Here is a 17,655-nt window from a genome sequence, read left to right on the forward strand (position 1 = left end):
TCGATGAGGCGACCACGATGGTGCCCTCAAATGATCAAAATAGTCATCAAAAAAAGGTTTAAAATCCAGTTGTAGGTCGCGATCTGGCGAGCTCAATTTTCCGGCGAAGTCACTGAAACTTGATGATTTCTATGCCAAACGACCCCAAAATCTCCAGAAATTCTTCCCACAACCCAAAGAACAAAAGCCCCTTATCCCCAAGGCTCGATTCTATCAACAATGAGAGCAATTTTGGTCATTTTTGTTTTTGAAACCCTCGGCCTCAACCCCTTTTTATACTCGTTCTTGACCCGAATTTCCACCAAATATCGATTGATCTTATCCCCTTATCCCCAAATCTAGCTTCCAAGTTGACCAACTAGCCCTAAATCATGACAAAAATTGCCTCAAAAAATTCAGCCAAACCACCGATCCTATCCGCCATTAAAATCGATCGCGTCTCGGCCATTTCCGACCAATGGCGACCACAAATCGCCTCTTCATCACCTGGAGACCATTATAGCACCTCCAGGAGACCTTCCCGACACCTCCAGGCAGTTGGCCGGCGGCCACAGTGCGGCCAGTCGGTTTCCCACTTGAATTTTTAGATTTTGCAGTTTAGCCCCCAAGTTATTTTTAATCTCATTTTCTCCCTATTCTTGGCACCCCTAGATCTTCTGACACTTCCACTACTACCCCCAAGTTTCATATTATTCATTTCCCTCAATAATTTCTGAAAAACTCATCGATTTGACCTCCCTCATACAGTTTACAAAATTTGCACTTTTGCCCGGATGCCCCTAATCGCGTGTTTTTGACTTCAAACCTTTGCAAATCTCTTGGTTTTTTCAAATATCATTTATTTGGACAATTTTACCTTCATTGACTTGCTTTGGCATAGTCCCTCACCTTTTGTTTACGTTTTGAATATTACACATAGGCTCGAAACTATAGTAAATACCATTTTGACCTCATAATTTCTGAAAATACTCTTAATATTAAATACTGGGTATTACACTTTATCCATTGACGCAAGTGACTCCTGAACATCTTAACATTTTTCATATAATTCATGTGTGCTTAGGGTGAGTCCTTCGTTTGTCGATGCAAGTGACTCCTAAACATCTTAATGATTTTTCATGTAATCTACGTGTGTTCGGGAAGAGTAATTCGTACGTTGACACAAGTAAGCCCCAAACATCTTAACATATTTTGGAATAATCTACACATGCTTGGGGTAAGTCCTTTGTTCGTTAATGCAAGTGACCCCTGAATATTTTAACGGTTCCTTGTATAATTTTCGTATGCCCAAGACAAGTCCTTCATCCATCTATGCAAGTGACCCCTGAACATCTTCATGGTTTTTTGTATAATCTGCATGTGCCTAGGGCAAGTACTTTATTTGTTGACGCAAGTGACTCCTAAACATCTTAATGATTTTTCGTGTAATTTAAGTACTTTATCTGCCCGTGCTTGGGGCAAGTCCTTTGTTCGTTAATGCAAGTGACCCCCCAACATTTTAATAGTTCCTTGTATAATTCGCCTATGCTCGGGGCGAGTCCTTCATCGATTGACGCAAATGACTCCTGAACATCTTCATGGTTTTTTCATATAATCTGCATGTTCTTAGGGCAAGTACCTTATCCATTAATGTAAGTGACCCGCAAACATCTTAACGATTTTTTCTTCCTGGGTGGATTTAACCACAATTAAGTTTTTCATGTTGTTTTTCCATGGTGATTGCCTATATTGGTTATTTTTACCAATAAGATATATTTCACACACAAAAAGAGCATCCATAAGACCATGTTTCCTGTGTCCACGAATGTACTTAGGGATACCTTTATCAGCTTGAAAGCTACGATAACAGGTCCTTAAAAAACTTTCCTTATAATTTATAAGAGAGATATAGTTTTCAGTGATTGGTGTTCCAAATTTTGTTAATGTCATCCCCTATAAAGCATGTAAAATGCACGAGTTTGACCTAATCATTTTTGTGATTTGGTACAGTTTTCCCAATTGGCTCGTAGCTTTCCTTCCCCAAGGAGTGCATTTGTGATAGCAGTCCTTCGTAGCACGAGATCTCTTTCTGATAATTAGCCATTCTTTGTTGGTAGACGACCATCCTAAGGCTTGCTTGATCTCTTTTCTCATCGATCATATCCAAGCTTTATCTTAATGATGCATCATTGGTTTGCTCATCAAATCTGCACCATCATGGAGACTTTGCCTCAACTTCCACTGAGATTAATGCCTTTTTCCCATAAACTAGGTAAAATGGAATTTCACCAAAAAGATTCTACTTGAGGTTTAATACGCCCATAATATTGTTGGTAGTTCATCTGCTGAAGTCCTTTTCGCGTTGTCGAGTCATGTTTTCATCCCATGCAAAATAGTTCTGTTACAAACTTCCACCTACCCATTGGCCTGGGGATATGCTACCAAGGTTATCCTTAGCTATATTCCAAGGTTTCTACAAAATGTTTTGAAGGCCTCACAATTGAACTACTTGAAAGGATCGATGTTGATTATTAGGGACATGCTAAACTAACATATGATGGCTTTTCCACACCATTGCTTCCGTTTTTTCTCCATAATTAAGGCCAACACTTCTATTTCTACCCACTTAGTACAATAGTTGGTGGAAACTAAAAGAAACTTCCCCTAACCCGTCACTTATGGAAAACAACCCAAGATGTCCAATCCCCACTACGTGAAAGGCGTAGGTTGGTAGATATGTTGTCTGGAAGTGACTAGCGCAGACTAAATAGGTGTGTGCCACTGACATTAGTCACACTTTTAACTTTCTCGAGAGCGTCTTCTGTAATCTGGGCCAAAAGAATCCTAACCAAAGTGCTTTAGCTGCCAATGATCTTGCCCTGAGGTGTTATCTGCAAATTCCTTTATGTGTTTTGTTTAGGGATACTCGACTTCCTAAGAGCCCAAGCATTTTAATAAGGGTGTTGTGAAGGCCCTTTTGTATAGTATCCCATCAATTATGATGAACCTGATGCCTTTGACTTTCATTTTCCTTGTAGTTGTAGGATCGGAGGGTAGCTCGTCCATTCTCAAATTTTTTTTAATCAAAGTCCTCCAGTCTTCATCGATTTCTATGGTAAGAGCCTCCTGCTCTTCAATGCTAGGCTTTTAGAGGGGTCTCCACAAGTACTTTCCATCTGCTAGCTTCTTTTGCTGATGGTAGCTTCGATAGAGCATCAACATGATTATTTGATGCTCTGTTAATCTGTACTAGCTGGAATTCTTTGAAAAGTTGTGCTAAATTCTTAAGTTTTTGTAAGTACTATGTCATCGATGATTCTCTAGCCTCATACTACCCTTGAAATTGTTATACCACCAGTTGAGAATCACTGTGTGCCATTAGTCTTTCAGCTTCCATTTTTGGGGCTAGGTTTATTCCAACTATTAAGTCCTCGTATTCTACAATGTTGTTAGAGCTTGTGAAGCCAAATCATTAAAAGTACTCAAGGATGTCTTCTTTTGGGGACATTAGTACTGCTCTAGTTTTGCTTCTTTATGAGCTTGATTTCTCGTCATGAATAGCTTCTGTTCACCAGAATTCACTTTCGCTAATTTTTGTTTATGTGTGCATTCCACTATGAAGTTTGCCAAGGCTTGGCCTTTGATGGCTCATCGCAGTTGAAAGTCGATGTCATATTCACCCAACTTAGTGGCCTACTTTGCGAGTCTTCTAGAACACTCTAGTTTTTGCAAAATTTATCAAAGTAGTTAATCAGTTAGGATTGTGATAGAATGGGCTTTGAAATATAGTTTTCTTAAAGCCGTCACAAATGCCAACGCTACTCTCCAAACATGTGGATATCTTGTTTCAGCTCTTTGGAGTACCTTGTTGATATAGTATATTGGCTAATCCTTCTGTTCGTTCTTCCTTAGTAAGACAACATTGACTAAAGTTTCGCTCACTTCCAAGTACATGAATAGAGGCTCCCTAGTTTTTGGTCTTGTTAATAAGGTAACTTCCTTCAGATACTTTTTAATGCCTTAAAGGTTTTCTGGCATTCACTCATCCACTTCAAACTCTTCCCTACCCTTATTTTAAGGAATGGTTGACTGCACTCCCACCCTGCAATTAAAACACAAAACAAAACACAATAAAAATTTTATATTTTTTTCTTTGTTTAGGTGAGAGGTTTATACTCGTCAGTGTACGAGTGCAGTTGTAGCCCAAATTTAAATTTATATTTTCTGAATGAGTCCAAGTCGTCCACTGAGAGATTTATTTATGGCAAAATAAAAAGAATGTCACACAAGCACACACGCATTTGGATAAATTGGCAACAAGGTTTTTTATGGTTTTTTAAACAACAGATATTAGGAAATAAATTGAGGCAGTAATTGAAATAAATACTTTAAGTGAGAATATAAAATTGGATAGTACTTGAGTTAAGACAATTTCAGTGCCAACCCGTTGATTCCTAAATTTTAGCATAAAAGATTAGCAACATTAATTTAATTTCAGATATGAGGGTTTGTTATTAAATGCAATTAGAGATGATGATAGTTCTAGGTTAAGCAATCCCCATACATGATATGCGGGATTCTAATTTAAGCAACCACCATAAATTCAATTGCATTTAATACACAAAACAACTAAATTAATCATCCGGGTTTGGGTATGATAGCGTTTCCAGTTCTAGTAACTCTCATACATGGCATGAAAGCTCTAAGTTAGGCTTACGCTCCAATCCAAACCTAGTGATTTCTCAATAATTAAGATACACTCATATTGAAATTTAAATTAATGTTACTTATTTAAAGCGCAGCTTTCTTTGGGAATCATTGGCGTTGGACACTGTCCTTGCCTTAACCCAAGATTAGATTTAACTACTCATTTCCATTTAAAAGTTAATTGACATGAATTTAAACGACGTAATTTAAATAACAGAATTTAAATGACAAGAAATTTTAAAGGCATAAACTAACCGGCCATTTAGGCGGTGAATAATTAAATAACAAGAATTTAAATGACAAGAAATTTAAAGGCATAAACTAACCGTCCATTTAGGCGGTGAATAATTAAATAACAAGAACTAAAATGACAAGAAATTTAAAGGCACAAATTAACCGGCCATTTAGGCAGTGAATAATAAAGTAATAATAAATGACATAAGAATTTAAAAGAAGAAAGGAAGGAAGTAAGATCACAAGAGAGAATACTAAAGAAAAGGGGAAAGAACAAGAACAATTCTCAAAGAGAGAATTATAAGGAAACAACTAAACTTTGATTCAAGAATAATAATCACACTTACAAATGCAATCAAGTGATCTATTTATAAGCCACAAGATGCAATACAAACCACACAATTTCAATTATTCAACTAGACATAATTATATCTAATGGGCACTCACACACTTAAAGTTAAATGGATTTTAGCTATAATACACACCTAATATTAAATGGATTTTAGCTAACATACATACCTAATAAAGCATTCATAAAGTTAAATGGATTTTAGCTATAATATCCACCTAATAGTTAAATGGATTTTAGCTAAAAAACACACCTAATAAAGCTCTCACATAAAAAATAAAAATAGATTTCTATAAATTGATTTTTAATCTTTATTAGGATTAAAAATAATCCTTGGGCCTTCTCCAAATAATATCTTCCATGGGTTGCTCAAATTGGGCCTTAATTCTTCATAGGCTTGAATTCTTCATGGACTTTAATTTTTCATGTGCTTGATTTCTTCATGGACTTGAATTCTTCATGGGCTTGATTTCTCCATGGGTTTGATTTCTTCATGGACTTTAAGTCTTCATGGGCTTTAATTCTTCATGCCTAAAAAAAAAAATAATAATAATTTAATGTTATTAATAAATTATATATTATATATATGTATTACACATGGCACATATATATATATATTATATTATATTATATATATATTACATGAATGCATATAATGATGTATATGTATTATATATAATTTTATATATTATTATTATTATTATTAAATTTTACTTTAAAATTTCATTTCATTCATTTTTCAATTTAAACTTGCATATAACCATAAAATATATATTAATATCTAATTTAAACTATTTTTAAGATCAAAAGAAGGGTATAATTATAACAAAATTTTTATAAAATTAACCACTAATCAATGGTAAACTATTTTCTGCTAACTATGACAAGAATCTATTAAGGGTAGCTAGCCCTCTTGTCAACCTCTGGAGTTTCCTAATTGAATTCAAGGGTTTTGTGTCAAGAATTGCTTGTATTTTCCTAGGTTAACTTCAATTCCTCATTGCATTATCATGTATCCTCGGAACTTTCCTGATTTCATGTCAAATGAACATTTGGCAGGGTTAAGCCACATGCTATGTTTTAGAAGCACGTTAAAGACTTCAGTTATCTTTTTAGCATGAGACTTGTCACCTTTACTTTTTACTATCATGTCATCTATGTATGTCTCCATAGTGTTTCCCAACAGATCTTTGAAAACTTTATTCAACATCCTCTAATATGTTGCCCTGACATTTTTTAGACCAAAAGGCATGACTTTGTAGCAGTACGTTCTCATTCTATAATAAAGCTAGTTTTTTCGGCATCTGGTAGATACTTTATGATATGGTGATATATGGCAACTCATACCCAGATGTTTCGTCAACCACTCTCTCAATTCGAGGCAATGGGTATGAGTTCTTTGGACATGCTTTGTTCAGGTTAGTGAAATTTATGCAAACTTGTCATTTCACGTTTGTCTTCTTCACCATGACTACATTAGCCAACCATTCTAGGTAGTAGACTTCTTGAATAAACCCGGTGGCCAGTAGCTTATCGATTTCCTCGCCCATAACCTCTTTCCTTTTTAGGGAGATATTTCTCTTTTTTCTACTTGATTGGTCTAGCATTTGGGTTCACATTCAAGTGATGGGAGATTACTTATGGACTTATTCTAGGCATGTCTTCTAGTGTCCAGGAGAAAATATCTACGTTCTTTCTTAAGCACTTCACTACTTCCTTAGTTCCCTTTGGTAGTTAGCTTCTGGCATAAACCAAATTTTCTGCATTTCCCTCATGTAAAGGCAATGCTTCTAACTTTTCCACCGGTTGGGGCTTGTTTACTGGCTGTTCAACAATAATGTGAGTTTCCCCCATATCTTTCTTCTTTGTAGAGGATATATAATAGTTTCGTGGCTTTTTCTGGTCTTCTCAGACTTGTCCAATCCCATTAGTTGTTGGTAACTTCATTAGCAATTACCTATAAGATATTACTGCTCTTATGTCATTCAAAAGTTGGTGCCCTAGTATGATATTGTATAATGAAAAATGTGTTTTGACTACCATAAAGTCGGCTTGTCGAGTGATACTCTGAGGTTTTGTACCCAAAGTGATAACAGCTTATATTGCTTTGGCTATAGGGACTAATTCTCTCATGAAGTTGAACAGAGGTGAATGGATAATAAGTTGAACAGAAGTTAAGCTTGTCGTGCATAGGCTTTCCTTGACAATAAGGTGTGGCTAGCCATGGTTTCTCCCCTTGATATCACATAGCAAACTTGGTTAGTTAGTTGATTGTCTAGTGGGGGATCTTGTCTTTCTTTTCTTCTCCTGTCATTATGTCGTCTTTCATCTGTGCACCTGTCCTTTCTCTTTACCTTTTCTTCATGTCTTATCTTATCCCTATCGTCTATTCAAACATACCTTTAAAGCCTTCCATTTCTAATTAGTGACTTAATTTGATTCATTAAATCACAAAATATATCCGTGTTGTGCCCATATGTCTTATGGAATCTGCAGTAAGCATTTTTGTCTCTTGCCACAGGTCAGTCTATTCTTCTAGGGAATTTCAATAAATTCGACCTTTCAATGGATTCCAAGATGTGGGATTGGGGCTTAGAAAGTAGAGTGTAATTCTTGTATTGTAATTTCAAGGGACCATCATTCCTCTTAAATTTGTCTTTTTCTTGTCTTCACAATCATCAGAATTTCTTTCCTTCCTCTTCTTGTCTCTCTTCTCGTTTGTTATGACGATACTCATGACTTTCGAAGAATGTATTAGTTTGCCCTTACAAACAAGTCAACCATGATAGTTAGCTGGTCTAAAGCCAAAGATTCTTGTAGTGATGTGGACTTGGTCCCTTGCAACATTGTTACTACCGCCACTCCTACTTGCAAGTCTCGTACTTCTAGAATCATGTTGCAAAATCGATCTATGTAATGCCGAAGGTTTATTACTTTGCTTGCTATCGAGAAGATAAGCTACATCATTCTTCTTTTAACTGTTGATAAATGCTTTAATGAACTTAGATCTTAGATATTTGAAGGTGGATATGGAACCCTTGGGCAGACCATTGTACCATACTCAAGCGTGATCCATCAAGGTCAGAGGGAAAACTCTACACATGATTTCATCTTCCTATCCCTACAACACCATGAAAGACTTGTAGTTTTGAATATGGTCATAGGGGTTGCCCTTGCCTGAGTATGTAGATATTTCGGGCATTTTGAACTTCTTTGGTAAACATTTTTTTATGATGCCCAAGGCAAAAAAAACTCTTCTTTAAGGTTGATCTTTCGATGCCAACAACAACTTTTTCTACTTCAAGACTTCTTCAATTATCCTTTTCTCATCCATTGTCTCGTGAGCGCTAAATGCTAATGGTACTTCAACTTCATTGATCTGTTTCACAAACCCTTTAGTGGAATCCAATCTTCATCAATTGATGTGCTTCTTATAGTCTTGACATACTTCTTCCTCTGAGGATCTTTTTGGTTGTTTCTTAGTCTTTTCCAGGCTTTCCTATTTTTTCAATCTTGAATCCAACGAAGGGGGGAGGGGTGGAGTTGCTCATGTGAGTCCTCCAATGGGTAGTGGACTATGATTGCATCATTCGCTATTCTAAAGTGGTCTTAGAACTTTCTTCTTGTATTTCTTAAAGTGGGATCGAGCTAGACACTAACCTTTTCAGGGTTAGCGGCAACGTCACATGTAGGGCAATGTTTTGCAATAAACTTGCCACCTCTTAAAGTGCCCGTATTCTCTCTTCATGCTGGCGCTACAAGACCTTATACTCAGCACGTAGTACTATGGAAAAAGCCTATCCAAATGGGTCCATGTGGCTGTCGAGATAGGTCTTCTACAGGCCTTGAAAATGAGTCTCTAGTCTGTCCTAAGAGTGAGTTCCCCGTTAAACCCAGGAGTAAGTCTCCCATCAAGCTTGAGGCTAGGTGTCTTGAGTGGCATGGAGAAGATTATCTTGTGGTGGTCTTGTAGAGTGAAATGGACCATCTCGCATCCCAAGTGGTTGCCCCCATAAACTAGGTCTTTGTTTCTTCTTGACTTCGTTCGTTAGTAGAGCTTCTTGTTTGGGACATTGCAAACTCACTCATTGGCTTTTTGTACGTTTCCCACAGACAACGAAAATTGTTGTCACTCAAACACAACAATGAATTTATGAGGTGAAAATGTCATCATCAAGTTGTCCAATTCTGCAAGGAAGAAAATAGTATGGGGATAAACATTCCAAAATGTTGGAAGTCTGAGAGCAGTATTCACATTAGTATTAGAGACTTATTTTTCTAAAATGAGAGCGTTCTTATTTATTGTAGAGTATGGAGTAATTCTAAGTTCACTAGGATTATGATTCTTATAGATCATGTTCATCTCTTACAAATGATGTTTATCCCCTTGAAAGAATTTTTAAATGTTGGAGAAGTTATCTTGTTTTGTACATTGTGTGGGACCCCTCCCTCTTTTCCGTACTCTAGGAAATGTACTAACAGCTAGCCTTTCTTGGAAGGGGGAGGAGATTTCAATCTCATTTATGTGCTATTGTTCTCAACGAAATGGGAAGACATCCCTCGTCCCTGTAGCTAGTAAGAGGCAAAAGGGGTTTCTCACCCTAGTAGCAAACTATGATGCAAGAAAACTTCTCGAGACATCGTTTTGACGTTTTCGAAACATTTCCATTTTTGAAAAGCAAAGAAACGTTTTTTGAGTATTTTTGCAATTTTAGAAAGTTTTTGTGACATTTTTGTAATATAAGAAAAATATAAAAAAATACGTTTTTTGATTTAGAAACTCATTTTCATCCACGAATATAGATGAAATTTGTTCGTCTCTAACTCAAAATTTTTAATTTTTTCTAAAATTTGTTTAAATGTATTATAGAATTTATGTTTATTTCTAAATTGAATAACTATTTTTATATTAAAAATTATATTTATTAAAAGGTCCCTTTATTTTTTTTTATTTACACATTTTCACAAGATTTTCGTTTCTTATATTTTTTAAAAAATAATATTTTTCCATACAACATAGGGCAAAGCCCAAGACCATCGCGACAGACTAAGGGCCTCCTACCTTGGTCGCGACCGGCGGCCTGGGGCATGAGAGGTCGCCTTATTTTTGCTTTTTTATTTTTTTTCTTTAATTATTTTTGAATATATACTAATCAAATTTTATTAACAATCAAATGTATTGGGTTTTTTTTTTGTGTGTGTGTGTGTGGAAATAAGCTAAATTTTATCAATCAATTATATATTGATTACTCCGTTGAATGAGCATTACGTAAATATATAGAATTTAGTTAATTGTAAAAATCAATTAAAAACTGAATCATCAATCAATTATATATTGATTACGCCTAAGCGATACAAAAATAATTCAGATGTTGAGAGTGGGATTTGAACCCACGCCCTTTCGGACCAGAACCTTAATCTGGCGCCTTAGACCAACTCGGCCATCTCAACTCGATGTCAAGTTGCCTTCGTGTAATACAATTAACCGTAATATCTACCTTATATTTTACTCATCATACGTAAATAAATTTCCCCTGCTTCCTTACAACGTTTGTCTTTCTTCAGGCATCTCAGGAAAAAATAATAGAAATCAATTATGAATGCCGACGGTACTACATACATATTTTTATTTATCTCTAAGCATCAGCTCATATGTTTCCAACACGTATTTTACCTTTTTGTGAAGGCATGAAGCTAAAGACCTCCAGCTGTTTGTTAACTAACATGTCCTTGTTTGGCTTATGTTGTTTATATATATATATATATAATGGTTAGCTTGTATTAATTAATTAGAGAATTAGTAGGCAGGGCTTGCCCTGATGGTAGGCGAGTAAGGTGGTCACCTAAGGCCCCTCACCTAGGACCAGTCTTGGGCTAGGCAGCCTAGACCCATTTCACATCCAACAAATTTTAAGTTGAAAAATTTAAAATAATAGAAAGAAGAGAAATGACTTTCATGAAAGAAAAAATCACAATTAACGAACAATAGAATAAATTTGATGTAACGATACAGCGCATTGTCACTTATATATATAATATTATATAATAAATAAAAAAAAAGTAGCCGAGAAGCCCATATAAAATTTAGGGGCCCATTTATATATGTTGTGCCATAGAAATTGGGGAGAAAAAATCGAAATATTATTTTAATTAATTAACGATAGTGCGTCGAAAGATCGTGGCACAAAGCCGCGAGCTAGCGGGCAGCCTTGCCGCAAGCTCGCGACAAAGGCATGCTCGCAGCAATGCCTTGCCGCGAGATTGCGGTAATGGCATAGCGCAAGCTCGCGACAAGGCCATGCCGCGAGCTCGCGACCTGCCACACGCTCACGGCAGTGCCGCAAGTTCGCGGTCGTTAATCATGGACGCCTACCGGCCTTCTCAGCAGGTGCGGCGGTGTACGCCTTTCGAAAAAACCAAGAGCTCCATCCAGGAGAAGACACGTGTCACCACCAAGTACCCTTGAAAATCGCGCCCTATAAATACCCAACTAGAAGACAATGAACAGGACTTCCGATTCTGGTAAAACTTTACACTTTGATTGCACATTTACTGCTTCTGGTGAATAGTCATTGGCATTGGGGACTGACTTTGGCATCGGAGGGTCTTCGCGGGGAAGATTCCCGCGAGCCTTCTAACCTATTCTTTTAGTGCTAACAGGGCCAAAGGCTAGTGGCAAGAGCTTGTGGGAAAGGCTTGCGGCAAAGGCTTGTGGTAAAGACTTGCGGCAAAGGCTTGTGGCAAAGGCTTGCGGCAAGAGCTTGTGGCAAAGGCTTGCGGCAAGAGCTTGTGGCAAAGGCTTGCGGCAAGAGCTTGTGGCAAAGGCTTGTGGCAAAGGCTAGTGACAAGAGCTTGTGGCAATGGCTTGTGGCAAAGGCTAGTGGTAAGAGCTTGTGGCAAGGGCTAGTGGTAAAGGCTAGTGGCAAGACTCGAGACAAATCCTTGTGGCGAGCATCCTAACAGCAAACTCCCTCGTGACAGCATCTCTAACGGCAACCTAACTTCACCCGACATCAAGCTCGAGTGAACCCCACGCATCACAAATTTTAATTGTTGTATTTTGGCAACAACAATATATATATATAATATTATATCATAAAATATATAATATGCTTAGCTTTTAGGGGCCCATATAAAATTTTATTAAAAATCCCTAAAATCCCAGGGTCAGCCCTGTTAGTAGGCAGTTAACGAGCTGGGACTTTACTATATAAAGACTTAGCATAACTAATTTTGCTTTGATTCTTCAATCAAGAATTCCTTTCTCTTCTCTTTATGACAGTACAAAGAATTTGTTTGAGTTGGGCCCAAAGTTTATTGTATATATATATATATATATATCATAAATATATTATTATATGGCCCAGACCATGCAACAATCTTACAAAAACTCAGCAATTACATCACCAAAATCAACAACTTTGGCCTATATATAGTATATATGCAATGCACACAAAGTTATCTCCCCCAAAATAAAAGTTTATGATGCCCATATGAATTAATCATCACTAGCTTGAAAGTCTCTCACTTAGCATCTTCACCCCCATGTACCTGCACCACAGATGGCAAATATTCGTTTGTCAACACATGGATTTAATTGTAGAATTGATGCGTTCAAAGTAATTAATTGTATCCCACAGCGTAACTTGCATAGATCGTGTTACTTGTACTGACAGAAATAATAGGAATGATGACCGGATCGAATTTCATTATTGATTATTAAGTTGTCGTGAATGAAATAAGCCCGAACTTTATTTTGAATGAAATCCAGTCGGGCTTTATCATGAAGCCCAATCGGGCTTCATCTAGAGGTGATAGTGGCAAGGTGATGCAAATTGGGTGAGGTCATTTTTATTATTTGGCACTTTCAATCATCTTCTTAATAATTCAGTATCTTCCTAATGAACGGATGCATTAGGGTTTGAGTTTTTACCTTCCGAGCATCATGACAGTGGCTTGAGGATTAGTTCCGGGCGAGTAATTGAAGGTGGAACCGTCGATGACTCGGAGGGCATCCACCCCAAGAACTTTGTAATCTCGATCCACAACCCTACCAACGTGGCAACCTCCATGATAATGCCATATTGTCATCACAGTGTCCTTGCAAAACTGTTCCAAAGAAATCGAAGCATTCCTGTGTTTCGGTAGCAAGTTCACCGGAAAACCCAGAGTCATGTTCAGAAGCGAGGGTACCGACATAGCCTCGTACTTAAACTTGGAGAAGGCGTTCGAGTCGATGATTCTTTCGATGGTTTGGATGCCCTCCACGCATCGCCTCAAGTCCTCCGCCTCCTGGAAATAGTTGAAGGTCACCGACGGGTTGTCATTAGGATTTCGAGTCTGGAGATGCAGATGCCCGGTGGAGATAGGCCCCATCACCTTCTCCAGGATGAACCCTCCTCTGAAAGCTGCTTGATCCAGTGCACTCATGGCTTCCACGGCTTTGTCAATGGCTTCTTGCGTTCTTTGCTTCGGTGGAACCACCGAAAGCTGCCCTATCTGTAAACATATGCTTGTTACTAAGAGGACTTGCACTATCCTTTTTGAGTGTTCAATGATTAAAATTAACGCCGCATATATAAATCACGTATTCCAAGTAAACATACGAGAACATTGTACCTTGGGAGAGAACATGCCGTAGTCTCTGGGAGCGCCGCCGGCAAAGTTTTGGCCGCTGGCGGCCTCAATGTAGCTTCCGAACTGGGTGATGCCGACGACTTGGATTAGAGAGACCTCGACGGGGAGAGGAGAGGGGATGAAGATGGCGTTCATGGGGTTGTCCGACATGCCCTGCCCCACCATCGGCTGGTCCAGCACCACTGTTATGTTATGGGCTTTCAGGTGGGCCGCGGGGCCGAGCCCACTCAACATCAGAATCTGTGGGCTTCCCAATGCCCCAGCAGAAACAATGATCTCGTTCTTTGACCCATTTCTCAGGTACGCTCTATGTTTCTTTCCCAATGCATCTCTGAATGTCACTCCATGAGCCACTGGCCTTGGTTTTCCTGTACAATGAAGTAATTACTCAGCTCCATTATTATTCAAAAAAATATTACAATTTCGGGTGTTGACTCCATCACTACATTGGGTTTGGTTGATAAAATTATAATTTTGACTTTCTCTGTAGACCCTGTTGAGAAGCACAGGAAAAATCCATATTTGAGACGACACAAAAATCATTGCATACCTTTGATTCTGAACAGGATCTTGTGAACAGTGGCATGCAGAAGGACAGTGAGGCCGTTAGGGTTAGCATTCTGAAGCAAATCCGCCGCCGTATGCCGGTGGCCATCGGGATCAAATATCGTCCCGCCGATCTTAGTTCCATACAGATGGTCGTACGTGAATCCGTTGTACGGCACTACCCCAGCTTCAACGAGCCCATCCCTCACCGCCGATTGCCACGCCTTCACCGGTGGCTGGAACGCCACCACCTTTTCCACCCACGCGTACGACTCGTTCACCAGTCGCCCGTCCCAGCCCACCTGTTTCACGTAGCCTGTGCCGGCTCGTGTGTAGAACCCGGCGTTCAGGCAGCTCCCGCCGCCCAACACGCGCCCTCGGGCGTTTATGACGCCGTCCTCGGAGACGAAGCGCTGCGACGGTGAGTTCGGGGAGAGATCGGAGAGGGCTTGACCGAATCCTTCTAGGTTGGTTATGTTGGGGTTGCCGTAGGGCGAGCCGCCACGTTCGAGCAGCAGGACGCTGTAGTTCTGGGAGAGGGTGGCGGCCAACGGGCAGCCTGCGGTGCCGCCGCCGACGATGATGTAGTCGTAGTAAGATATTTCCGGCGACGATGTTGCTTCGTGCATGAACGTGTAGTTTCGAGCTTAAGAACAGAGAGAGAGAGAGAGAGAGAGAGAGAGATTAATGTACAGTAACATTTAATTGATTTACCAGCAAAAAAAATATTTAAGTAATTTTAATTTGTTATATGATTTTTTATTATATAACAATGAAAACAAACAAATTGTGGATGTAATTTTATTTATTTTTAAGTGTGTGTGTGTGTGTGTGTGTATACTATACTATGATATTAAAAGACAATAATTAATTAATTAGGAGATTATTTCAATTCAATTTTAAAATTCTACCTAATTATATTTAATTCAAAATTGATATCTCTCTTGTTTTTGGCAGGATGATTAACATTAGTGGGCAGAATGATAAAAATTAAATAATAAAAATAATAATATAGATCTTGGGAGGCAATGGGTACCAGAAGATCCTTTTAAATGTGTCTTCCTTCCTTCCTTGCATCTCATCTTTTTTTGGGTCATGTTTTTGTTTTAGTACCCATAATATATGGCATATATATAATATCATCCCCACCAAAAATAATAAATTAAACTGCTTAATTATACCAACCAAATTAATTAATTTAGAGAATATATATATATATATATATGTATGCACCTTTTTCTGCAGAACAGAGGCCGAGTTGAAGGAAGAGAATTCCGGCGAGAGCAGCGGCGACCAATGTCCACCGGCGGCCAAAACCCTCCATTTTCAGTTTGAGATAACTGGAAGCAGCTGCTGGTGAATCTTCAAGCTTTGGAGAAGAGACAATGTAGTTTATATATATGCGTGCGGAAGCTAGCGAACGAGGCAAGCATTAAGAATGCATGACGTCGAGCTTGGCGGCAATATGTTCTGAAAATGGAAAGATTGCTCCCATCAATTTCCCCGGCGGCACCACCACGCACCACGCACCACCCAATAAAGATGATGATCAACAGATCAAGCAAATGCACAGACTGTGGGATATATGCCTACAAAAGCTAAAGCCAAATCCCCTTGCTAGCTGAATATTTCTACACACGCATCTGCCCCTTCGAATTTAAAGCCAACTTAAAACACCAACTTTTATGTGACATTGATTTAATACACTCCAATAACATACATATATATACATATACATACAGAGAGAGAGAGAGAGAGAGAGAGAGAGAGAGAGAGAGAGAGATTGGCAGTTGAAAGAAGGATATATATATATATAATTCATAGGAAGGATCAACAGTAATTATTGCAGAACTTAAATAGTTTGCACATGGGGGTTCCATTGTTGTGGCCATGCATGGAAGATTAAGTGGAGGACAGATTGGCATCACCATTAGCTTTAATTTTTTGCACAGCTAGTGAAGGTTACCGGTTCCTAGCTATTATTGTCTCTTTGATCTATTTGTATTGAATATGAATATGAATTAATTAGCCGATTTTGTTAATTAGCAGGTTGATTGATGTCATACAAAATAATATCAGATTCTTTTTACACAAAATCTCTGTGCATAATAATAATATTAATTAATATAGCTTATTAATGATCATCATAATTGCAGTCTAAAATATATATATATATATAGGTAATTAAGTTTAAGATCCATGAGTTTCACGTCTTGAGTTTGGGTTTTCCTTGTAACCTTACTAAGTATCAAGTGATATAAAAATATATATATATATATTTACGGTTATATATATATCTTAAATGGAAGTACCCGCCAAAATAATTCATAATTATCAAACTATCATTATCACATCTTTACTATTTTGTACACTAAATCTTTACTTATTTTGATTAAATTTTTAAACAATATCAACAGTAAAATTCTGTAGATCTTTTAAATAGAACAACTTAGTAGCTAAAAAATGTAACCATCAAAATTTAAATTTTGAAATTATCATTTTTACACGATTTTTCGTCGTTCGTGCTCTCAATTTTGGTAGAGAGTAAATCGCAGGCATGTCTTTGGCCGTTGCCTAAGTCAAGTATCAAATTCGTGATCTACTAGTACTAATATTAGAGTATCACTACCCTACCACTTGACTTATGTCCCCGAGACATCAAACTCTAAAACTTGGTAGCTAATATGGTACCCACATCAAAAGTAGCAATAAATCAACAACTTTTGAATATATTAATTATAATGAGCAAAGAAACTACTGGTAACTAATTTTTGTTACCTAATTAATTAATTGGGTGGAGCTATATATATATATATATATAGATATTATTATGCTAATGTTTTCCTAAAACAATTGGAAAATGGTACAGTACGTACCATCTGTCAATGCCCCCCCCCCAATCAATTAAATAACATAAATAAATGGAAGAAACCCTAAGAACCGTTAAATGTCAACGCATACAGAGTCGTGTTATTTTCAAAGAGAGTAGGAATCGTGTGACATTACATAAACAGAAATCCAGGATTAATGTGCTATGGATGAAGGGGATGAGTCGTTTAGTAGATCAAAGGTAAGGCTGTATTGAATGAATATAAAGATGGTAGGGTCTGATCTTAATGGGATTCAACCACTTGCTTGGAGTAGTTGATGCCTTAATTCACTCAATGAACCATCCCAGAGCTATCACAAAATAAATTCATGCT

At 37.8% G+C, this 17,655-nt stretch overlaps 1 protein-coding gene and 1 non-coding gene across 2 annotated transcripts; both read right to left on the reverse strand.

Annotated features, from left to right (window-relative positions):
• Positions 1-10,639: 10,639 nt before the first annotated feature.
• Positions 10,640-10,720, reverse strand: TRNAL-AAG (transfer RNA leucine (anticodon AAG)). The gene has a single exon. It is a non-coding gene; the product is annotated as a tRNA-Leu (tRNA).
• A 1,802-nt stretch (positions 10,721-12,522) lies between these two features.
• Positions 12,523-16,238, reverse strand: LOC127787443 (protein HOTHEAD-like). Its single transcript, XM_052315496.1, has 5 exons — positions 15,686-16,238; positions 14,457-15,098; positions 13,889-14,274; positions 13,203-13,768; positions 12,523-12,820 (listed from the first exon to the last, which is right to left on the reverse strand). Exons 1-5 carry the CDS (start codon positions 15,774-15,776, stop codon positions 12,778-12,780), a joined length of 1,728 nt encoding a protein of 575 aa, XP_052171456.1. The 5' UTR covers positions 15,777-16,238; the 3' UTR covers positions 12,523-12,777.
• Positions 16,239-17,655: the final 1,417 nt, after the last annotated feature.

Source organism: Diospyros lotus, chromosome 12, assembly GCF_014633365.1.
Source record: "Diospyros lotus cultivar Yz01 chromosome 12, ASM1463336v1, whole genome shotgun sequence".
Taxonomy (NCBI): Eukaryota; Viridiplantae; Streptophyta; class Magnoliopsida; order Ericales; family Ebenaceae; genus Diospyros; species Diospyros lotus.

Coding starts and splice junctions, on each gene's coding strand:
- LOC127787443 (XM_052315496.1), bottom strand. CDS start 15,776: ATGGAGGGTTTTGGCCGCCGGTGGACATTGGTCGCCGCTGCTCTCGCC. Junction 13,769..13,888: donor ACGGCATGTTCTCTCCCAAG/GTACAATGTTCT, acceptor ATATGTTTACAG/ATAGGGCAGCTTTCGGTGGT. Junction 12,821..13,202: donor ACTGTCATGATGCTCGGAAG/GTAAAAACTCAA, acceptor TCTGTGGTGCAG/GTACATGGGGGTGAAGATGC.